At 28.3% G+C, this 26,084-nt stretch overlaps 3 protein-coding genes across 7 annotated transcripts in view; all 3 read right to left on the bottom strand.

Moving 5' to 3' along the window:
* Nucleotides 1-4,168: 4,168 nt before the first annotated feature.
* Nucleotides 4,169-5,671, bottom strand: LOC122533563. Its single transcript, XM_043663405.1, has 4 exons — nucleotides 5,275-5,671; nucleotides 4,866-4,944; nucleotides 4,440-4,563; nucleotides 4,169-4,336 (listed from the first exon to the last, which is right to left on the bottom strand). The coding sequence occupies exons 1-4, from the start codon at nucleotides 5,357-5,359 to the stop codon at nucleotides 4,274-4,276; spliced, it is 351 nt and encodes a 116-aa protein (XP_043519340.1). The 5' UTR covers nucleotides 5,360-5,671; the 3' UTR covers nucleotides 4,169-4,273.
* Nucleotides 5,672-6,415: 744 nt separating this feature from the next.
* LOC122533561 (triokinase/FMN cyclase-like) lies at nucleotides 6,416-13,948 on the bottom strand. 3 transcript variants are annotated; one of them, XM_043663398.1, is made up of 11 exons: nucleotides 13,926-13,948; nucleotides 12,643-12,829; nucleotides 12,431-12,500; nucleotides 10,613-10,723; nucleotides 9,986-10,077; nucleotides 9,447-9,663; nucleotides 8,606-8,851; nucleotides 7,920-8,309; nucleotides 7,276-7,529; nucleotides 6,861-6,988; nucleotides 6,416-6,635 (listed from the first exon to the last, which is right to left on the bottom strand). In XM_043663398.1, exons 1-11 carry the CDS (start codon nucleotides 13,931-13,933, stop codon nucleotides 6,515-6,517), a joined length of 1,824 nt encoding a protein of 607 aa, XP_043519333.1. In that variant the 5' UTR covers nucleotides 13,934-13,948; the 3' UTR covers nucleotides 6,416-6,514. The 3 variants fall into 3 exon arrangements, with proteins under 3 accessions (XP_043519333.1, XP_043519335.1, XP_043519332.1); XM_043663400.1 differs by lacking the exon at nucleotides 13,926-13,948 and adding an exon at nucleotides 13,473-13,515; XM_043663397.1 differs by lacking the exon at nucleotides 13,926-13,948 and adding an exon at nucleotides 12,991-13,076.
* Nucleotides 13,949-18,071: 4,123 nt separating this feature from the next.
* The window catches only part of LOC122533562, a 66,978-nt gene continuing 58,965 nt past the window's right edge, over nucleotides 18,072-26,084 (bottom strand). Inside the window, exons 3-4 of one of the 3 annotated variants that reach the window (XM_043663403.1) lie at nucleotides 19,562-19,762; nucleotides 18,072-19,159 (exon numbers count right to left, since the gene is read on the bottom strand). In XM_043663403.1, the coding sequence (XP_043519338.1) occupies nucleotides 18,267-19,159; nucleotides 19,562-19,762 (1,094 nt within the window). In that variant the 3' untranslated portion in view covers nucleotides 18,072-18,266. The remainder of the gene's footprint in view (nucleotides 19,160-19,561; nucleotides 19,763-26,084) is intronic. The other 2 variants (XM_043663404.1, XM_043663401.1) reach the window with 2 other exon arrangements.

The raw sequence follows: 26,084 nt of genomic DNA, 5'->3' as shown, positions 1-26,084 counted from the left end.
ATTCTTCAAAAATTCTAAATTAATCTACATATTACAATTTTCCAAATGAAATTAACTGCGACTTCTAAATATTATTTTATTACATGATATTAATGTATACTTTAATGTATACTTTATTCAATTTTCATGCATCATGAACCTGATAAAAATAAATCGAAAGTAAAAGTTATTTATAACTTCACATAATATATAATATTTACAGTAATATTTATAAATAAGAAATTTCGATACCACGAAAATGAAGTTAGTATTGATACTTTGAATAATAAAATACAATTTTAATCGAAAGTAAAAGTTATTTATAACTTCACATAATATATAATATTTACAGTAATATTTATAAATAAGAAATTTCGATACCACGAAAATGAAGTTAGTATTGATACTTTGAATAATAAAATACAATTTCTGTATTTACTGCATATAATAAAATTTATTTACAGCAGTAATATAATACTTTAATTGTAATTAGTTTAGTTTACAACAATACATATGATTAAGAACATTCCTAAATATTAATCTTCAAATACAATTAATTAAAGTTTCAATACTATGCAAAAGTAATACGTTACCAATTTATATATTTCTTTTAAAATCTTAACACACAAACTTTCCAATAGAAATATATATCACATATATTTTTCACTCATTTCACTATTTAAAATTTCCTACAAATGCCAAAAAAAAAATTCGCATTTCATTCGTTACTATAATACCCATCGATAATCGTATTGGGGTAGTTAAATCTGAGAATTCGTGTACGTCGCGCATAGTGGCGCCCATGGTTGGGTGCACAAGAAGACCGGCACATATAGTGGCTGATACACGACGTCTATTGGGCGACTCTGTAGGTACATACGTACGACTTCGCTGGATCACGTGCAACTTTCCATATCGAGGAGTTTTATAGCTGTTCCTCGGTAGTAGGATAACCAGGGGCGCCTACACGCGTTCGACTTGGACCGCATCGAGCAGAAGTGCTCAATAAGAGAAACATCGACGAAGCCGGCACTGCGTTCGAGAAACATGAATACGGGGAGAAAAGAGATGTTCTCTGCTCTGCGCGAAACGTCTTGCGTGAAAACCATTGTCTGCAGGGACAGAGAATTCTAATTCCAATATTGGACAAAAGTAACATTTCGAAATTAATTTGTTGGGAAAATACCAAAGCAAATACATTTGCATTAGACGTTTAATTGTGATTTGTCATAAGAACGTTATGATGTTGTTTTTGACGAGATGTTTCTCTAAGATATCACGTGAGATTATTATCTCCTTGCCTTTCAATTTTTTTCTTAGTATTATTTGTAACTGTAATATTATTTTAGATATAAAACAGATTGAAACATTGACACAAGAAAATTGAACGTTATTTATAATTTGTGCTTATTAATGTTCAATTTAAAGAAGTTAGATTTAAACTTCGAATTAAAATCTCACACATTGTACTGCAACTTGCTTTTTCTTTTAAGTCGAAATCGTAACTTATATCATAAGTACGACTCGATATTATAAGTCAAGTTAAGTTAATATATACTTACATATATGTAATATTTCATTTTAACAAAATTTGCTAAACTAATTAAATTTTAAATAAAATTCAATTCAACTGAAATTCCATTTCAAACTTTTCAATTGTGCTAAAAGCATGTAAAATGCTGAAAGTTTCAAGTAGTCGTAATTCAGTGGCCAAGGACTGCAATCATGATTCTAATTAAAACCAGATTTTTAACGCTTAAGTGAATCTTCAATTTTAGTTTAATAATTGGAGTTTATGTTTAATTTACTTTCTTTCACTCTTCAAAACAGTACTCATTATTTTAAGTCATAAACATGTTTGATAATGCAAACTTATTTATTATAATCTATTATTAATTATAATCTTGTACTTATTATAGTCTAAACAGTCTTGTGTAGTCTAAAAGTCTTAGAGTTTGAAATTTATTCATTATATTTCACAACTTCAAGATGACTTTGTTTGATTTGTATTTCCCACTTAAAATTGATGTTTCTAGGTTAGGTTAGGTTTAGGCACAGACAAGGTATACGAATAGGAGCTAGCATACAATATATTTTTTCTATCAACTGATTCCGGGATCAGCTGACCCCGTTACCATTTTCGTATCACATCCTGTCGTACCGATTCAGAAAAGTTTTGTACAGCAAAAATCAAAAAATTTGGACAGTGTTGCCAGATTTATTTCAAAAATTATTCATTGAATTGAACGTGGTGGTACTTCATCAGTGATGGAATATAACGATTTAAAACAGAGATTGATGAAAATTAAACTTAAAACTCCTTTTGCTGTTCGTTTATACAATGATAAGAAATTGTGAACATTTTACAATCGTATCTCAAAAGGAGTTTCTTTTTTTTTTTTTTTTTTATTGAATAAGTTTGTTTTAAAGTAAAAGAAGGGTGGATGGAACAAGGATGGATTTCAGTACTTAGCAACCTCGACGTGGTGAGACCAGGGCAATCATTGTTATTTGTGATATAATTACTAATTGCATTACTACGATACAAATTATATAACAAATAATATAAACTAATCGGTTGCGATCACGATTTAGTACATATTTATGTAATTAAAGAGTTTGTTGAATTATTAAAGAGATTTTTCATTTCTAAAATTGTAGAATGAATTATTTTATGATAGCATATAATGCATTTTTAAATATTGTAGAAGACTGTAGACTTTAGATTTTGATCGATATTTAAAAAGATATGATTTGATAAAATGCAATAGATCTATTCTATATCTCCTTTTTGATTAAAAAGATCCATTCTAAGTATATTTCAATAAATAAAAAATCCCGTATAAATATTGATTTTATCGTAAAACTAATCGATGGATTCATAAAACACGAATACAGCTCTTTTTGATATACGCACATATATATATATATATATATATATATATATAAATAATATATATATAAATAATAAAAAATGCAATAATTTTAAATACTAATCTCGTGTTTTGGAATCTGGAGATATAATTAAACATTTTGCTTGTATCATTTTACTTGATTAATCATCTATGAATTTTACATTTCGGTATTGAAAATTTGACAACATTGTAATGGTTCTCAAAAATCATGTTGCTGACAGATTCACTAGTTCTCCAACTCACCGTTGTTTAGACGTAGAGTGCGCTAAAAAATCAGTAATTGTTTAGTATGTCGGTATTTCAGGTCACGGTCCACGAAAGTCCGTAAGATGCAATGTCTATTCATATATCTCGTTTGTGTATCTTATCACATCCTACCATATCGATTTAACTAGGTTTTGCACCGCAGCGCCACTAGCAACAGGAACGAGAACCTTGAAACCGTGGTTAAAAAAATACATTGTATGTGAGGTCTATTCAATGAATAGTATTCATATACCTTGCCTGTGTCTTACAATTAATTAATGCACGTGCTATTGTAGTGGCATTTTTAGTTTGAAGTTTTAAATATTTCTTGTATATATTCTTACCTTGTGTTGTATATTTCGATGAAGTAAATTGAATGTTTCGTTAACTAGCAGTAAATGCTCTTGACACCTACCAGAAGACACTTTCATTCAAGTAAAGTTATCTTTTTAATTATGTTGTAACATAACGAAGTAATAATAATTTTCTTATTTAATTATTACATAAAATTTGCATCGTCTGTTGCAATAAATATTCTGCTTTCTTATTGTATACTTATAATATTGTTACCAAGATTGAATCTTCGTAAATAGCATTTTAAAAATAAATTTAAATACTTCATTAGATTTCTCCTATAAATGAATTATTTTTACATAAAATAATCTTTTCGCATATTCAATAATAAAAGAAATAAAAACTCGTATATTATCATACTTTTTTGTCGATTCATAAGATCTTTAATCTTCCTATTTAATTGATCAGATATCAATGATTTTTTTATTTTTCTGATCTAAGAAAATTATTTGTATAAGTTTTTAATTAAATAGACATAGATATGAGGGACAAAATAATGTTTATTTTGGAAGAAAAATATACATGAACCGTGTATGAATTAATACTTATATTATAATTATGGATTTACAAAAATATAATAATGATTAGTTCGTATGCAATTCGCTTACTTTTTGCCAAGCTTAAAAAATATCTCAAATTTGAATCAAATATAAAAAAAAGTTTTTATTAGTGCGCATAATCTCGGTTAAATTTCATGGTAAATTTTAAGAATTTATGTTAAATTCTTTCTCTTTCTTGAAATGAAAATAAAATTATAATAAGAATAAGGAGAATTAAGATTATCTATGATTTATGTCCCAATAATGTTCACCATAGCCGCCATTTATGTTTCCCCATTTGACCTGCGCAAATATTATTTATTATTTTAAAAGCTAATTCTCAATAATAAACATCATAATGTCTTAATTATTATGCAATAATTCAAATTTAATATTTTTATTATACCTTTCCACGATGACGATTGTTCGGAAGGTCTTTTTCTTCGAATCTTTGTTCCCATTGAACCGGATTTTCGCAAACGTAGCCGAATTGCAATTTGTCATCTTTCTGATGTTCCGTAAAAATATCTCTAAACATATTTTATTGTGTATCTTGGATATGAATTCTATAATTTTTATTTATTTTTTAATTTTTCTCTAAACATATTTTATCATTGATTAAAGATTTCATATCTCTTAAATTTGTATTAAAAATATTTTTTATTATTTTTATCAATACTTATATAAATCTATCCGAAAAAAATAGTGTTTTGTATATCTTAATACGAATTTTAAAGAAAATAAGAAAGTTCAAGGATTTTGCTTCATTGTTGCATAGCACTAATACGTAGAAGTAAATAAATAAATAAATATATTTCGGTATTATACGTACTGGAATAGTTGTTTTTTTATTGCAATAATTCTTGCGGGTTCTTCATTGGCTGATTTTTTTCTCAATCTTTCAATTACACCTGCAAATTAATATTACTCTTATACTGTAAATTGATTAGTATATATTTAATATACGCTCATTTAGCGTCATTTATTATATAATTATTCCGAAATTTACATTACAGACAATTTATTAATTATTATTAATTTTCTTCAATTATTATTTCATTATTTTTAAAGACAATTATTTATTAATTTACATTACAAATTACTTCTTATTTTCGTATCTCATTTTTCCAACTTAATTTGCTCTTTAGCGATCAAATTGACAGAATGATAAAAAATTAATATAAATGAAAAGATAACAAATTTACATATTCTTTGAATGAAAGAAAAAATTAATAAATTACCTGGAAAAAGTTGGTGTTCCTTTTTTGCAGCGTTTGTAATAACAAGAATAATAATAAAAATATATAAATGGGAAAATTTAAACATCTTGGCAATTGAAAATTATTATAAATGATGGTAATAAATGATGTATCACCGATCGAGTTTGAATTCGAACTGACGTATTTATTTGGAATCCGTTCATCTTGTACGCTCTGATTGCTCTAGCACTATTCAAAGATGTGAAAGTTAGAATAGATAGTAAAAGATATTGTCATCTCATAGTTATGAAGTGCTTTTGCTTTCTATAAATTATTATTAGATTGCACGTGAAACATGCTCATAAAACATAACAAAATATATTACTGAATACGAATAGAAGTTAACTTCCAACATATTTTATGATTCATAGTACGCGCAAATTTACAGAAAATATAAATAAACATTTTATAAGAAATTATTAACGGCGAAGTGGCAGTTGTTAATTTATTTAAAATTATTATCAATATATTTTAGACAAATTAAGTTTTATGAAGTTAATTCAGTTAAGTACATTTGTTGATGTAATGAATTCTTGTAAATAGAATTAAAACTTTGATCAAAAAGTAGGTAAAAAATTGATTTGTATATTAAATGTTACAACAATTACTATACTGTAAATACATATATTTTTTCATACAATATATATTTTAGTAAATTTTTCGAATTTTCCAAAAATCTATAGTCTACTCACTATTTATACAATTTTTTAATGTTGTTAACAGTTTCTTAGATATGAGATTAAATACTATCTTTTGGTATCTTCATTTCTAATATTTTCATTATTTTATGTTAAAGATATATCAGTTGTATCTGTGTACAGTAATTAAAATTGTTATCCAATTAAGTACATACATCCTTTACTACATACATCACAAATCAAAATTTTAAAGCTCAATTATAATTGATACACAGGTTTTACAATTTCAATTTCTAAATACCATTTATTTTTCATCTATTGATCTTTTAAAATATGAGCTTTACATTTATTGATCTTTTCTGCAAGATTTTCATTATTTGTATCGTTAGTACTTTTAATAGAATTTAATCTCTCTTATAATTATATTGCATTGACTATTTACTAATATATAATAACATATTAATAAAAATATATAATAATTGTACTAATTACAAATTAGTTTTAACATCAATATTTCATGATACATTAATATAAAATTATGTCTTTAATAAAAATATCAAAAGAAAGTAGAGCAATACATAATATTAAAGTTTGAGATCTTTAAGCACATTTGTAATAGTCTCAACACAAACTGCCACAGCATATGCACCAGCGTCTACATTCTGGAAATATTGTTTTTGTTTTACATAACTGGCTCGTCCTACCCTGTAATGTAAATTAAAAATTAGAGATTAAGAATTAAAACTCAAGAATTAGAAGTTAAAAGTGTAAATTAATTATTTTATAGAATACGTTTATTTTGAAATAAACTTGTTCACAGACAATCATTAGTATATACTTTCATGATCACTATGCAAAGACAATTTAAAGCGATTTTCGTCAAATTTTATTTTTTTTTTTCTTTATAAGGAAGAATCATATATTATTTACCTAGGTTTCATATTCTTTGTAGATTCACATGCTTGCCAAGTTGCTATCCTTATTGCATCACAAATTTCTGCTAACGGTTTGTGTAAATTGTTTTCAAAAGTTTCACACGTTGCATTGAGAGCATCAATCTTATAAAAAACAAAAAATATTTAAATATCATAGCAAATTGAAATATATAACTATTCTTCCATATTTATATTGCTCAATCTTAAAATTAATTCAAGGACATATGTATAATAATTAGATACAGATTTGAAATAGAGATAAGATATAACAGTTATAAATCATAATAATCATTTCTATTACTTTATTATTTTTATATTACTTTATGAATCAATAAGTCACAATGAATCAGTAGTTGTAATAAAAATAAAAATCTGCATTATCTAATAATAAATATTAAGAAAACGCTTACCAAAGATCTGTCTCCTGGCTTCGCTTTTCCATATTTCATTAAATGATTTAAACCCCTGCGAAATGCACGTGCCCAGATATGTGGCCAACCATCTTTTTCAGTGGCTGAGACCAGTTCTGCGTTAATACTAGTGAAAAATAAACAGTAGAGTGCTCCTGATGCGCCGCCCATTTCTTGTTCAGCTATATCAGCCAGTTCATGAAATACAGATGATGGATGCGAAAATTGAAATTTATCTAAATATGCCAGAGTTTCTGAAAACAAACGTACGAGAAAAGAAAATTTAAGTTAAGATTGATGTAAGAAAATGATAATAATTAAGAGGCTAGCAGATTCTATAAATTTTTATTTGTACGAATATATTTAAATAGAAAATAGAAAATTTTCAACAAAAATGTGCAAACATTTTACTTTGAATCATACTATTTTTGTATATTCAGTTTTGCAGATTTTTATTTTTCAGATGTTATTTAATATATACATCTAATAGGGAATTAATTATAACATTGTGATTTGTGCAATTTGTGTTATTTAAATATACATCTAATAGAGAATTAATTATATTAATTATATTGTGATTATTTGTGTGATTATTACATTATTATTATAATATATTATTATTAATAGTGATTTTTAATACATACCAGCGGCAAGTCTTTTAAGCGTTGATCCTGTATCACCATCTCCGCATCCTCTGTCCAGATCATTCACATGACTTTCCTGTTGAATTATACTTTCGCAGGCACTTTTCAAACATTGCTTCAACAAGCTCTGTAATTCTGCACTGATTTCTATTCCAATTCTTTTTGTCGTTAGGATTACTTTGTCCTGAACAATTTTTCGTGACCTTTCGGTAGGAACGCTGTACACACAGCCTGGCCACTTTGGTGCTGTGGTAGGTGCGTCCAGACAACCAAGGAATAGGCTTTTCTGATTTTCAGGTAGTTTTAGAAGAGTAATATGCACGCCAGCACTGTTTAACGATGTCATTAATAGCCCAGCGTACACACGAAGAGGTTCTATGTTCATACTTTCTGCATTAACGAAATTGATGAAATTAGTCGATTAATGAAATTTATTGATAAGTTTATTTATTCAGTTAAATTTATGTAGACATGATTGTTTTGAAATTTGCTTATTAATAGATTTATGCAACAAAGCATCTGTAAAGTATTAATACAGTAACAATTTGTATCATAAAATATACGTGCAATTGAAAAATTGTATCATCTATAAAAATTATTCAGTATTCAGAAATGTTCAGTATTCAGAATAAAAATTTTCGCGTTGGATTATTGCACAAACGTGTAAAGGCTTTATTATTACTTACGAAGATGTTTCACCACGTCGTGAACTACAATCCCTTGCTCTAGTTGACTCAACGCTCCGAAATTATTAATAATAACTGCAACCGAATCTCCACTCTCCAAGGATAACGCATCGCGCAAACGTTTCAGTATAAATGCAACTATTTCACTGCACGGTTTCAACTTCATCTTTTCGTAACCAGCCTCTCCGTGAATTCCTTGTCCAACTTCGATTTCGTCTTCTGCAAGCTCGAACATCAGAGGTTCACCTGAAACATTTAACACGTGAATTTTGTTAGTTACAGATAATTTTAATTGTTTAATTAAAGATATTGTTTAACTTAACAATACGTTTAATTTCACTTAATAAATAAATTTGATTCATGATTTTAGATACATATGTAGAAGTGAGAAATGCAAATAGAAAATTGAGACAAGGAGGGGGTTATTCACTTTGAAGTGTTTAAAAATAACTTTTGTTAAGAAAAATAAAACGTGAATTTAAAAACAATTTTTATAATTTAAAGTTCACAACTTTTTTTTGTATAAAATTTTATCTACTTTTAGGCGATTTAAAAATGATTTTATAACATGAATAAATGAAATAATTATTGAATGAAAGATGATAGTTTTATATACATATAAAACATATATATGTAATGTACTGTTCAAAAGATATAGCATTTAAAATATAATGTGCAAGTTATAATATTTAATAGATGAAACAAGTAATTTCCTTAGGGGATTGTAAATTCACAAAAAATTTTTATCTACAGTTTACTAATAATCATAAGATTCTGAATAAATGAGTGAAATTTTTAATTGACAGCTTAATAATAATAATAATAATCATCAGTTACTAACCGGGTATCGCACATGCTGTTAATCCAACCGAGTAGGTGGCTGTGTTTTGCAAAACATCATGTGCAATTTTAGTGACATCTTCAAGTGGTAATCCTTTTTCTGCCAGTGCACCAGCTATTTTTATAACAAATATTATTCCCGTTAAACCACGTTTGCCAGCAGCACCTTGTTCTTCATTTGGTATACTACAGTCGTCATTTACAATCACCTCAGCAATCTGAAATGTTGAACAGAATAAATAGTAACGTTAAAACAGACCAGAAAAGTATATTGTAGAAATAAAAATATTCGAAAGAGATTTTCTGACGTTCAAATTATTAGTAATTTTAAATTAAAATTGCGATATATTTGATTTAAAGACAATGCAAAAAATATTATATCGTTTATTTTTCATATGACATAAAAGTTTATTGATAAACAACGGTTTATTTAGAATTATTTAGAATTTTATTTGTTGTTATGAAAGTTGTTACGATTCAGTCACAGATAAATCTGATGTTGTAAATCGTTAGTCATTATTCGTTATCTTTTTCCTTTACCTTTATACCGTTTTGACTAGCTTTCTGAATTGCTATTCCAAAATTGAGGCAATCTCCAGTGTAATTCGGGACGATCATCAAAACGCCGTCAGCTGAAAACATTATTTACTACATATATGGAATATTTCAAAATTTATCCTCTTTAAAGTTAAATCTCTAAAGCTATGTCACTTGTTGTAAAATTATCAATTTCACATTATAATAATAATATAATAATATAAATATTAATATAAATATAATAATATAGTAAATTAATAATAATAAATATAATGACAATAAATTAATAATATAATAATAATTATCAAGAGATTAAATCAGTGTTTCGAAAAGGGAATCTTATTTTCATAACTTTATTTGTTACAAGAAGATAGTATAAAAAATTGTAAACTCTCGAGAAAAATTAATTCCGCTGGAAATTTACACATTCTGTGTATTTTAATTTATGGAATTGATCATGATGATCTCTTCTAAGTGATTCATATAATTTGAGATTAAGACAGTAATATTAGATATACTTCCAGTGAGCTGAAATTTACATAAGATCATACGGAATAATAAAATTCAGATCTTCCTTTGTTTTGATCTAATTGTAATTGCAACGAAATTATGTAATAACGTACAACTTACTATTATTATATCGGGAAACACGTTCAATGGCATAAGAAATGTGTACTGACGGTGGTGCTGCGTATATTGAACCTACTACAGCTGCAGCTAGCATACCATTTCCAACGTAACCTGAAAAAAAATTATATATTCTTTACTATAATTATATTTAAATACAATTAATATTACACTAATTATTATTTATTTATTATTTCATTATATTTTATTTATATTTTTAAAATTTATTAATTTATTAATTATATTTAAATACAATTTATTTATTATTTCATTATATTTTATTTATATTTTTAAAATTTATTAATTTATTAATTATTTTTATGATATTAAAATTTATTAATTTATTAATTATTTTTATGATATTAATTAATTTATTAATTAAATAATTATATTTAAATACAATTAATATTACATTATAATTAATTATATTGAATTATTATTAAAGATGATTAATCTATTAACAATAATAATATAAGTATAATCAGTAATAATTATAATAAAGTTAATTATAATCAGTAATAATTTAATAAAGTTTTAAATAAGTAATAATTATAATAAAGTGTATAAGTAATAATTCAAATAAGTAATAATTATAAAGTATAATTATAATCAGTAATAATTTAATAAAGTTTCAAATAATGACAAATTCTAAAAATTAAAGTATTACATATATATATATATATATATATATACATATTATTATTTTTACTTGTATCTTTTTGCATTGAAAATAATAATACCGTAAGTAACGATTTCATGAATTTTAATTTAATCATATACTTCAACTTTATTTATCTCCCTAGTTTCACAGTTTCATGATTAAACAACTATTTTAAATGACTATCTCTATTTTTATAGATATCTTGTATCTATGTTATTATTACTGAGCAATTTATTTTGAGAGCGATAAAATTATGATGCACAAGAGTGTTTAGACTAGATTATCAGTTACAAAAGCTAAATGATCGAGATATTATTAGTCTTGTACATATGTATGTACTTTATACTTAAATAATGTATATATACATGTGAAATTTAATTCAACTTAGTTCGATAACAAAAATCGTATTTTATAGGTTTTGAAGTTCTGACTGGTTTCAAAATAAATACGCATCAGACGCGCATGCGCATTAAATCTGGCGCGTACTTAAATGTAATATTTAAAACTCGCGTACCGAATAATCCCATCTTAGGAAGTTTATTTGCTCGTGAGGTACAATTGATATATTTAAAAAAATATTTTATCCTCAATTTTTTTCGTGATGAAAGACGAGGAAAAACAAATTCAAGAGTCGCACGTTATATTTTTGTCTTTGTCTTTCAAAAAAAGTTTTATAAAATTTAAATTTCAAATTCAAATATCTTTGAAACTAGTCATTTTTTCATTACGTTACTATAGTTACTTTTTTACGTAGAAGCATTAAATGCGTGCAACAAAAAAAAAAAAAAAAAAATGCATTTTTATTTAAAAAAAATAATGCAGAATGCACAAGCGTTGTTACATTTGTGAAAAAAATATGATCACCAATATATAGACCACTGTGAATCTCTCGTCTTCTTTCTCTAACATTTGTTTCCAACTTCTAACTTCTATTTGTTTCTAACTATTAAAAAAAAAAAGGATCGTTTTGTTATTACGTCCCGTAGATAAGTAACACTATTTAACGGTTTACCGACCGGTAGCCGATTAATAAGCTACCGGTCGGTAAAGTGTTAAGATATTAACCTTGACAAGATCAGAAGATATCTGAAGATCATAGAAATTTACGAGTTGTTTCCTTAAATAATTATCGAAACAAGGTAATTAAAGTAACAACTTACCCGCCGAAAAAGGTTCATGCCCACTTCCGCCGCCGCATATCAAAGATACCTTATGCTTCCTGTCCTCAAGCTAAAATACGATTGTTTAATTAATTAAAATAAAAAATTAAATTAAATAAAAAAAACTTATTAAAATTATTAATAAGTCTATATATATATATTTAAGTTTTTATGTTAATCGACATACAACATTTAAGGTTATGTATACGTACGTTCGGCATAAGAACGACTTTGTGCGAGACCTGATACTCCAACTGAGGGAATGCGAACGACATACCGAAGAGAGACTCCGTAACGGCATTTTTAACATCGTTCACCAAACTTTTCATTGTTCTGAATGCAATTTTCGTGGGATACGCATCGAAGTAGCTGCGGTTCGCTAGTGGATTGGTCGCCGTACTGTGAATAAAATGTTAATCTCAAGATTAATTGACCAGAGGTCACCGAGTTATCGTGCGTTTCAACATCGTAATAAGAAGGCCGATAACAATGTACGTGTGCCACGACACGTACATATATGCTAGTTACGCGGTTAGGTAACAGTAAAAGTGTTCCTTTACATTTTGCATACAGTGAAACTGCATTGGTAACTGCATCTCGTAACGTTCAATGATAAACGAGCGCCACTCATTGCCGCTTGCGGCGGCTCATTTTAATTTTCGTTTATATCTATATGTATGTCGCGCGATCACCTGTGCGATAACATATATCTGTGAAATTAGTTACGAATTTCTTCAATTCTGATTGTACCTTGACTCTTAATAACTTCAGGTCTGCAAGTTTTTATGCATTTATAAAAATCAGATGAAGAGAAGAAAGGATGGAACTTTCTTCAAATGTCACAAAAAAAAATGCAGGATGTCCATAAAGTCACTTTACAATTTCGAAAATCTATTACAAAGGCAAATGAAAAGACAGATAAGTGGAAATTATTACAAAATGAGACATATATATTTAAGTTTTTTTCTGCCTCATTTAATACACCTCTATATGAACACCATTAGTTGCACGAAGCACATCAAGACGGTACTCGATTTCTTACACGATCGATGTTTTCCTCAGATGTTCTAGTCGTCCACCCCTCCCTTTATCGAACACTGTCCCTGTCTCCATAAATTTGTTGTGCCATGCACGAATTGATAAACGTGACTGTGGATCTCTTTCATACCTAGTTCTAGAAGTTTCGCTGAGTCTGCAGATCCGATTTGGTTTCAATAAACCATTGTAGCGTGCCGATCTAGTTCTACGTATTTTCTTTTCTTTGACGTACGAGCCGATCGGTGGCTCGCTGCCTTCAACGTTAATGAAATGCAGCTAGTTCAAAGTAAAGTTTGATTTGTGATATTGATTAAAGAGTGTGAATTGAATCCTACGACTAACACTTTTTTGAATATTCACTCACAGAAATATATTGGGCACTGAGATTAGAAACGTAAGATTAGAAAAAACAAGAGTATTTTTTTTTTTTTTTTTTTGTTCTCTAAATTGTTCTTACCCTGGCATGCACTGGTTTGGAGACGCGAACCGGCAGACACGCGGGAGGTTTTCTTGCTGATTTGAGAATAAGACTGTTCTATTTTGTTTCGGAGTCGGCTCTTATATATCCGAGCCCTCTTTGTTTCCTTTCCGATCCTGTGATCGGAAAGGTGGGTTTTTCCAAACATTTTCAGGGTCAGTTCCAAGAAATAAATTTGACAATTGCTTCTTGGAACTAACGATTCTATTTTCCATGTCCTGCCGGTTTATTAGTGTCCTGTTTATGGTGGGGACCGATGCGATAAAGAAACTCATCGAGCCTTGGAATTAAGAGTCAAATATAACTACAATACGGAAATGTCAGTTTGAAATATGAAATACGGTCGCGGGAAGTCCCTGCCGTAGAAAAAGTTACAAGATAGGAGTTTATTGTCCGTGGCTCGATGAATTTATTTGTCGCACCACATTTTGACCCTCATTGTGTTCGGTAAGACCGAACAACCATGATACACACTCTGTGCCTTCTTTTGAGCCGTAATCATTTTGTAATTTATTTAACCATATCTTATTAATCAACAAGGTATCTGAACTGCAATGTGATGAAAACCTTGATAACCACTGAGTACATAGAACAAATCTGACGAAGATATCTCATCAATTGCCTTTGTAATAAATTTTTGAAATTGTAAAAAGACTTCAGAGACACCTTGTATATAGAATAGTTCATTAGTGTAAGTTGTAATATAACTGTGAACTCCTTTAATAAAACAACAACCATTGTGCAACAACGATTGAATAAAATATATTATTAATACTAGCAATTTAATTTCTAACTTGTAAAATTGTACGAATATTCGAAATGTACGAAAATTGTAAAAAATATTCTAGTATTTTTATATCTCTATTATATTACATTATAAAATTTGTTACATTGTAAATTATGTTATAAAATCTGTTATAAAGTTAATCTGTTAAAAAGTACAATGCAAGAAATTAGGGATCATTATCTTCGAATAATTCATCATAACTTTCTTTCTTTTTTTCTTTTTATTAAATTATTTATTATCGTATTTAATATAAGAAATTTTACACTTATTTTATCCACTTATATATTGTAACGTGACAATGACTTTGGACAGTATTTATTAATTGAGAATATTGTTGCGACATGCAAAAACAAACCTACTACAACTACAATTTATTTTTATTTGATATACATAATTTTCCTAAATGAACATCTTAAATGTTAGAAATTCATTTTCCGTCCAATGATGTAAAGATTGAAATATAAAACCTTGATGATCGTAGCAAGGCAATTGATGTTTCAAACCAGGCTACAGAGAATCAGAGCAGTTTCTTTGTTTATCATCCGATTAATTTCCGACTTGTCGATCAACAGCAACAGAGTTAATTACGAGGAGGAAATAATCGTTGTCGCGGTTACCTTTCTCCACATTAAAGAGCATCTTCTAATAATAGTGACTTCTTCCTCTATAACATATTGCTAAATTGTTGTTTATACGTAAATAAATAATTATTAAATAATTCGTGGTTAAAAAGTAGAGAAATCTTTATTTTCGGTAAAGGTGGCAATGAAATCGTTTCGATTCTTTTGAAAAAGAATGAATTAAATTTTTGAAATTTAATTTTTCGATAAGAAGAATTACTTTTTGTAATAATAGAGATATTAGAATTACTTTTGTTACTTAAGTATTAAAGTATTACTTGGACAAATAATTCGAAATATGGAAATACGAAAACATTAGAATCATCTTTTATAATAACAGAAATAATTTGAAAGCTCAGAGACATTTGAAAATGCAACCTTTGATTTGATTATTCACAATTTTTGAACATCTCAGGAGATTTTAATAAAACTGATCTGAATACAATTTAATAATACGAATTGATTATTAAAATACACGCATTTTAATAATTTGTGTTTCCCCTTTTTCTTTATTATAGGATCTCTGTTTTCATTCAGCATATTTCGTACAGATAGGCTTAGGCACATTTTATTTGGAATAAAATAAAAAAAAAATAATAATTCGAAATAATGAATTATTTCAACTAATTTATTAATAAATAGAAATCATTTTAGAAATAACGTAGAAAAAATAGCTTCATCCAGTGATAAGATTCAGATAAATCATTTTTAAATAATTTCTTACTTGTACAATGCATTAATATAGAACGTTGCAAATAAAGTAAAATTATTCAAATAAAATGAGAAATAATTTAACATAAGTTCTAATAAGAATACCTGTTGACACACAAGAGTTAGAGAGTATTTAGAAAATACTTTAGGCAATATACCAAAAATTAGGGAAATATTGATATAAATTATTGATATATTTGAATAAATTATTGGTATAAAAATTTGTTCAACTACGAAATAAAAAGTTATTTTTCGTTCAATAGCAAAAAAAAAAAAAAAAAAAAAAAACGAAACTTTTGCCAGAATATCTTCTTGAAATCTCATAACTTTGATACATGGTAATAAATGACTATTGTCGGCTAAAAATCGCAATTCCTGAAAATACAGTTCGCATCTTTTATTATACATTTCTTTTTTCAGTATCTTCTTTTGATATTAAAATCGATTGTTTCAAAAATTTTTCATTCGTCGTATATTAAAATAGCATAAAATCTTTGTTCTCACATTTTACGAGGTGCAGATGCTATGCACGTTGTTATATTCTATTGTAAATTTTATTACTAAACTGTAGATTTTTATGCACGTCTGGAAAATCGATTTGAATGCATATAATACATGAAAATGTAGAAAATTTATTACACAATATCGCTCGTAAAAGTGTTAATAATTTTTGTACGCGGAACATTAAGAAGTAATTATCGAAAGATTAACGAAATATATTTTTTTGTTGAATCGAACGCTTTCGAATGAATATTTTATATTTTATATCTTTCCCTTATTATGAGCACAATAGTCTTCACTTTTAGGATAAATTATCCGAATTTATATGTATATATTTACTTAATAAATTTTCGATTTCGATTTTATTCTTTCTTCTTTTCCATTAACTAAATTATTAGCTAAAATAATTGTTTTAAGATATTTATACAATTAATCCAAATTATAAATAAATAAATTTATGAATAATTAAAAAATAAAATGTGCAAAGATACACATGTCGCATATGATATAAAAAGATAAAAAAAAAATAAAATATTTATTATAACATTTAGTAGAATGAAACTAATTTCTATTTAGCGTTTGCTTCTTTAATTATATTCGTGAAAAGTTAAAAAAATGCATAAAAATCTACAGTTTAGTAATAAAAGAATTATATTACAGAGATATAGATCTTAAAGAATTTCAAAAATTATTTAACATTCTTATTAGAGTTAAGAATCTTGGAATTTGTGTTGTTAAAGACCATTCATTTGCAATTGAAGGAGCGAATATTTCTGTGAACTTACTGCTATCTATAAAAATAATCACAAGAACGTGAATCCCGCAGTCTTGCACAGAATTAGAAAAGAAAATTGTTTTCTTTGCAATTAGAGAAAAACAAACAACGCTGTTTTTGTAAATTATATATAGTAGAACTTCGTTTATCTGAATTCCGTTTAGTTGAACGGAATTTTAGTTAATCTTCGATAACTTTAGCCGATCGAATTCACTTATCTAAATGCTAGTTTCTATTATAGTGAGTCACGAAGGTCTACATGGTACGTACATTAATTAATCTGTTAATTAAAATTGGACCATTTCTAAAACAGTAGTATTTGATGCAACAAATCGAAATCACGATTTTATGGAAATCTAATGCATATATATTTCAATGCAGTTGTCATGTGCATAGTAAAAAGTATAACAGTTAGAAATAGATTTTGTACACATGTACTTTTTTAGTAATTGTACTAGACTACGTCATTTTTTCAGATTTTTTAATTCTTCCTGATAAATAATTAACATTAGAAACATCTTTCCAAAACTTATATAATTTTAATCAATACATGAACGTAATACCTGCGAAATGTTCAAAACACTTCTGTTTCTTTAAATAGGAAATAAAAAAAAATAAAAATAAGAACAAAGTATTTCTTTAAATATTTGATATTCACATCACTCTCTTTTATGATAAGTACTATATTTCAAAATACCTTATACAACAAAGAATCTGTAAATTATTAACATACTCAAAATTTCATTGTGATGTTAAAAATAAAATGTGTCTCAAGTCTTGAGCGAGAAAAACAAAATTGTACATAAACCCTCGTGACTGACTACGTGAATAAAAAATAATATATATTAATGAACTCCTATAATCTATATATCTATCCCTCGAGAAATTCAGATAAATAAAGTTTTCTATATAACCTCATAATAACGTTACACGCAAGTAGCCTTATATCCAAACACAGTGTCGGAATTTTTACTACAAGACGGTCGATCCAATTGGCAAAAGCTACTCCCGACAGCTTTTGACGTGCATTTGACAAAAATCTTCTGCTTCACCGTTTCACTTTCCACATTCTCCGTCGGTGCGTCTGCCTTCTCAATCCCCTCAACGTTACTGCTACTCATACGCCGTTCTAACCGAGTGTCTCTCGTCGCCTCCTCGTCCTTCTCCAGAAGACTGCACGTACTCACGCGTCTCTCCCTCGTCAAGCACTTGCCGTAGGACAAATTAGGCCTGGCCAGAATCTCCATTCTGTCGAAGTGGTAAGCACTGCCTGCGCAATCTCTCTGCAACGGTCTGGCCAACACGTCCATCCTGTCGAACTGGCAGATACTCCCGCCGCGGTCTCTCTGCAACGTCCTGGCCATCGCGTCCATCCTGTCGAACTGGCAGACGCTCATTCCGCGGTCACGTTGCCAGGTTCTCGGCGAACAGTCGAACTGACAGATGCACATCTTTCTGTCTCGTGTGGGAGGCTTGGTCGTCTCGGTTCTGTCCGACTGGCACACGCTGGCCTTTCGTTCGCGTAGCAACAGTCTCGTGGACTCGTTGGACGGCTTGCTGCTTCTCGACCCAGCTTCCTGCTCGCCGGTGGAGGAGTCGGGCGCCGCGTTGCTCTCGGAGAGTATCAAGAACTGAAGATCGAACGCGCTCTTCGTGCGACGCGGTGTACCTTGGCTGCCTGGGAGCAGGGACGCGCTGGAGCCAGTGAACACGCTGTTCTGCCTTGGTCGCGTTTGGCCGGAAGTGCAGTTGAATTCGTACTCTGTTGGATAGTCTCCGCAGAGTATGTTGCATTTGGAGAACGTGCGCCGGTTCTGAGAACAAACGAGATAGTCATTTGTGAATCAGTTTTGGTTGAGACGAATTCTACAGGCCTGATGTTACGCAGAACTTATAATTATATTATTATATTGGTTATAATACGTCGATACGTATATAAATTATATGTGTATATAATGTGTATATATATATACAATACAGATTATTGATATATATATATATGTATAATATGTACCTGTCTATATTGGTATTTCATTAATCATATGTTAATAAATTAATAACTGAAATGAAATAAATATATGAATTTAATTTTAAATATAATAATGATAGCAAATAATGTATATTCATTAAATATAATAAAAAATAATCAGTCACCTCACAATAGAAACTTCTATGCTGATTATAAATTTTATTTCAGTGTTAGATCACGCTGTTATCTGCGTTACCTGGAGCTGATTCTGTTCAATCGTGGTGCAACTCTGTCTGTGTTGTTGTTGAAATTTCGGTTGATACGGCTCCAACATTCTGATCTTTCCCCATCGATTGAAGAACAACGCGATTGCCGCAGCCCAAAGGAGGAGAACCAGTATAACTATTAAAGCCTCTTCGGCTCTGACTATGACTGCTGTTGGTCCTGGAATACCTGTTCAATATTATCTCAAGTTATCAATCAAGTTACAATTAAATGAAATATATTTGAAAAATATAAAATATATCAAATACATTATCAATATATATAAAATAATATAGAAAATAAGAAATACTGAAAACATAATAAATATGAAAAATATATATAAGAATATATATAAAAATATATTTAAAGAATATAAAATATATCAAATACATATCGAATATATATAAAATATATCACGTACATGTATATATTAAATTATATTATATACATGTATATCAAAAATGCTTCGAATTTCGCATTCCAATTTAGACTGAGATTACACGAGCGTTGGACGTTGTTGATTGTAAATCATGCAAGCATCAGATTTGTCCTTTGTAAGTTGACACGTCAGTACACATCACATTAAATCCCCTAAATCTAATGAAAACCTCCAGTATTTCTCAAGAACGATAATATGTGTACTACTGGATCTAAAGTGTCGTAACAAAATACTAATATTTACAAGATGTTTCATTGTGACATTCGCGCGTTTTAATGTAGAACGTGTTGCTGTAGCGACCTCTACTTCGAAGAATTTAGATCAACGACATCTATGTTCCGTCGAGATGTGTATTTAATATAAACACTAGAATATTTAAAAATAACTATTAATTTTATTATCACCATAGAAATGTTTACTGACACTTATATATATTGTAGCCATAGTAGAAATTCTTCATTCGTTATTTCGTTATTTCGTCACTTAACTTCCATTATGTAATCTTCATTAAATTATTAGTAATTGTATATTTTGTGATATTGATAATATTTTTATATAAACAATTAAAATTAATTACGGAGTAATTCTATATTTTGTGATATTGATAATATTTTTATATAAACAATTAAAATTATTATTTATTTATAGTATTGTGATATAAATATAAATTATCATAATCACTATATTGCACAAACAAGTGGAAGTCTCTAGCGGTGTTTTCACGTACTAATAGATTTATAAGCGCCGGCCCACGCTTTGACGCTTCTGTCAACAGAAACCTTTCTAAATCGGCGTGAAGTTTCACGTAAGAGTAGATGATAAAAGTGTACCGTTCGTAGTGAGTGGTTCGACGTGACAATGGCTTCTCCGGTTTCTGCCGGCAAATGAAACTGAAATGCAAGTGCATACATACGTCGAGATACGCCGTTGGAAAATTAATAAGAACTTTCGAAAAGTTGTATCGATGCGCTCGGTCGATTTTAATAAATGTCGGATAACAGTCATTCACGCGATAAAATTAATTGGACAGAGGAAACGTTGTTTTAATACAACGTATTATTTGTTATTTAATAAACTCTTTTATTCAATTGGTAAAACTTGATGGCAATCAAAAGTTAACGCTTAGCCGACCGATCGGGAAGATCTCCCCACTTTTTAAAGTAAGTCTTTAGCGACTTTAAAGTTGACTTTAAACGCAACGCGTTTCTCTTTTTCCTGTTATTATCAGTTACTTGATTTGAAATTGTTCGCAATTACTTACGAACTGCTTCTATAAAGCACAATATATAATTGTTAAAAAAAAATACTGTTGAAAATGTCTAGAAGCAACAATGAAAATTTAAATGATGAGTTGTTCATGGACGCACTATCAGGCTGTTCTGAAGACAACGATATGCAGATAAGTGATGATGAACTTAACGACAATGATAGTATCATTGTTCCCACACGTCAAAGTAATCGTCAAATACTTTTTAGCGAAGATGATGTTAGTTACCTCTCTGACAAGGATGAAGACATTACACTTCAGCTAGAAGCATATGATCGAACTTCAGGCGTGAATACGATACCTCGAGATCAGGCAAACGTATGGGAAATAGTACAATTGTTCCTTGGCGACGATTTATTTGAATTATTAGTAACAGAAACAAATAGATATCGCTCTCAAGTTGTAAACAAACATAAACAATATAGAGCAGTGAAATGGGTTGATGTCACAGTGGGAGAAATAAAAAAGTTTCTAGGTTTAATTAAAGATGATATATATGATTACTGGCCCACTCTTTCATATATAGAAACCCCAATCTTCACGAAAACAATGAGCCACAATAGATTTATCCAAATATGGAGAATGTGGCATTTTTGCAATAATGATTTATTGATTGACAAGTTATCGGACAAATTATTCAAAATTAAGAGAAGTTTTGAATTATGTACAAAACAAATTCCAAGCTGTATGTACACCAAAACAAGAATTGTCCCTGAAATGTATAATACCTTGGCGAGGTAGATTATCTTTCCGCATCTATAATCCCACAAAACTAGTAAAATATGAAATTCTAGTGCGAATGCTCTGCGAAGCAACATCAGGATACATTTGTAATTTTAAAGTGTATTCAGAAGCAACGTTACAAGATACAGTTTTATCAATCTTAGAACCCTATGTGGGATTCCATCATCATATTTACATGGACAGTTATTACAATAGCTAAATTACAATAGCTATTACAAAAGCGTACATACAGCCGAATTACTGCTGCAGAAAAATACAAGAATTTGCGGAACAATTAGGGCAAATGGAGAATTTCCGCAGAGTTTAAAAAATATCACATTGAGAGAACGTCAAACAAAATTTGCGAGAAAAGGACAAATTCTTTTACAACTTTGGCAAGCGAAGAAAAACAGTAAGAACCATTTCAACCATTCATTCGGCAGAAATGGTAAAGGTTTCACATTGGTCAGGAGAGAAAATAAAACCCAAATCTGTTGTGGAATACAACAAATATATGAAAGGAGTTGACCGTGCAGCCCAATATATGTCTTATTATAATATTCTTCGAAAAAGCACCAAATGGACCAAAAAAGAAGTGTCTTATTTTTTGAATGCTGCTCTTTTTAATTCATTTAACTAGTACATAGAAAAATAAATAATATGACATATAAAAAAATAAATAAAATGACATATAAAAAAAATTTTTACGCAAAGTTGCAATAGCATTGATAGAAACACACGAAATTCAAAATTTAGACACCGAAGAGGCGGGACCTTCGAAAGAACAAGACGAGCACCAAAATATGACCCACCAGGAAGACTATCTCCAGATTTTAAAAAACACAAATTAGTACTAATTGTTACGGGTGGAAAAAAATCATATCCTCACCGAGGATGTAGATTATGCTTTGCTAACAAAAAAACTAGTTATACGCGATATGTTTGCGAATATTGTTATGTGCCACTGCATAAATTGGAATGCTTTAAACGATACCACACTTTAAAAAAATATTAAAGTGCTATTTTTTGTTTCGGATTTTGGATCGTGTTATTTTCCTTTAGTCATCGTTAAGTTCTTAATTTTCAGACTTTATTACCTATACTTTTTGAACAACCTACCAAAAAAATAATTATTATATACGAGTGCGCTAGGATAAGGCTTTATTTTTTATCTTATTATAAAAAAAAGCTTTAAATAAATAGATAAAATAAATTAATATATACTTTTAATTTTACGTTTTGTATAAACAATATGTGAAATCGTTAAATCGAAAATGTTACTGAGGCACCCACACCTCAAGTAATTTTCTAAAATATTTTTAATATATCCACATAAATCTTTTTTATTTAAAATAATTCTTTTATTTATCATACTTTTTTCTCTCCATAATCTCGTGGGGTTCATTAAAATTTTTTCTTTTATACTTTTATTTTAATTAATTATAACATTGCCTCCAATTATTGAAATTAAAATTAATATCAAATAATATAATATACCAATAAACTAAAATTAATATGAGTTAATATTATTTTAAAATTAATTAATTAAGATTAATAAACATTGTGGTTGTGTATCACAGTTATCTTAAATAAAATTGACCACTTAGGTAATTTTCAGAGCTTTTTTTATTTCGCGTAGTTTGAAATCGTACAGTTCACTGTGGCGCACGCGGTCGGCTAAGCCTGAACCTAACCTAACTTGGGAGAACTGCATTATCGAGAATGGTTATTGGTAATTAAAAAAAAGGTTTGTGATTATTTCGAATTTTTATTTTTGATAAAAACTGTTTAAATAAAGTCATAAATTCTTTTACTATAGCTGTTTTAATTTAGAATGTGATGTTTAGTTATAATGTTAATTCGTGTTATTAATATTGTGATTATGGAACTTTAGGGATTTTTAGAAATTTGATTAATATTTTCTCGTTCGTTATTCATTCCTCCACTTTGATCTTACGATTTTATAAAATCTTAAACAACTGAAGTACTTATGGCACACCGATCATTTTTTCTCCAATCTCGAAAAATTTTTATTCGTTTGATTTATATGTAAATATGTACATACGAGGTAAATACACACAAATATTTTTATAATGTATGCATACAATTGTATATCCTTTTAGACTAATGAAGTGAACGAATTTTCTTAATTTTTTCGGTGAACACGATCGACAAATGCATGATAAATTAATGAACCAGTTTTGTCGACAGTGTTTATTTTATGAACAACGTGATAAATCTTTGATTTCCGATACATTTATCAGTTACATTTATTAAGCTGCTCTGTCATTTCCATCATTATTTATAATTCCTGTGCATTGTTCACAATGGACGATTTATGACATTCTCCTCTTCTCTAATATTTATAGAAATCTGCATTATCCACAGAACTTTATTAGCTTTTGTAGCAAACAAATTCATGTCACTAAATTGCAGATGTTTGCGCAATTTTATATTTTTATCTAAATAGAAAATTATCTGGAATCTAAATAGAAAATTATTATAATTATCTAAATAGAAAATTATCTGGAATTATCTGGAATCTAAATAGAAAATTATTATAATTATAATTGATAATAGAAAATTATTATGATATAATATTAATAATAGAAAATTATTATAATATATTTATAATTGTATTTTATATATAACAAATTAATTACATATTATATTAATATATTATATTTATTATTAATATGATATAATATACAATTATATATTATATTAATTATATATTATTTAATCATACAATTATACATTACAAATTATAATTATACACAATAATTATACAAATATTAAATCTTACAAAGAATATTATACTTTAAATATTTTATAATTTTTATTTTTCCACGTTATTTGTGGTGCCAAATTTGAACTTCCATATTGTGCATTTTTGTATTTTCAAAAAGAAAAAAATGGTATTAAATATTCCATTTTATGTATGAAAATGTACAAAAATTCTATTCTAAATCACGAGTGGCCCTGCAACGTATGTGTATGTACTTCGGTGCTAAAATACCTCGCGTCGTTTCATAATTTGGTGGTTTGTGGTTTATAATTTCCAAGTGATGCCTCGTACATAAATAACATGCCGCGGTATTCGCAAAGGAGAATCAGATCATACGGTTCAAACGCTATATCGCGGCCGAAACTCGTTTACGTAATTAGTACGCGAACCGCAGCCCCGCTTCAAACAGGAGGAACCTAATGTGCCAATCAGACCTAACTGCAGCTTCCGTTCATCTTTCGTTCATTAATAGTTTAATTACGAACGCATAATGAGTTTCCAAGTTATCATAGTTTCGTTATTAAACCGAACAATATTCGCCGATGCAACGTATATATACATGTACGAAAAGTTGGTATGAAATTTAATCGTGAAATGAGAGGAAAATATGCGTTTTAAAACATAAATGCGATTATTACGTTTGGAACTGATTGTCGTTGAGAGTAACATTTTAAATAAAAAATAATTCGACTTCTTTTACCGTCAGTTTGTTTGTGAGAGAAACACGAAGATCAATTTTGTTCTCTTATTATATTAACAACACTGATTTATTTCTGAAGTATGTATATTACACGTTTATTTATCATATAATTCTCTTTTTCTAAAAATCTAGGGTAACTTAAGAGAGATTAGATTGAAAATTGTTACTTACTGCAATAAGTAATATACTTATAATAAGTAACTTACAATAAATAATATACTTACTTACTGCAATAAGTATTATACTTACTGCAATAAGTAATATACGAATATTATCTAACTTATTATTACAGTGAATGTATACACAAAAAAGGGCTACAGTAAGTGTACATGAAAGAAAAAAGTATTTTTCGTACAATTGTATAAGAAAAGGTAAAATGTATGCAAAGTACAAAAGAATTATTTCATACGAAATGCAAGAAAAGTGTTTTCTTATATAATACAAAAAATACATTTTCTTATAAAATACAAAAAAAAGAAAAATGTATTTTAAATACACTCGATAATTGTAATGTTTCTGAAATTTCCTTTGTAATTTTAAACTTTCGAAAAATAGTTCGGCAACAACTACGAAGAAACAGAATCGTTTAATTAA

Source organism: Frieseomelitta varia, unplaced genomic scaffold, assembly GCF_011392965.1.
Source record: "Frieseomelitta varia isolate USP_RPSP 00005682 unplaced genomic scaffold, Fvar_1.2 scaffold_539, whole genome shotgun sequence".
Taxonomy (NCBI): Eukaryota; Metazoa; Arthropoda; class Insecta; order Hymenoptera; family Apidae; genus Frieseomelitta; species Frieseomelitta varia.
This window is presented reverse-complemented; position numbering and strand designations above follow the sequence as displayed.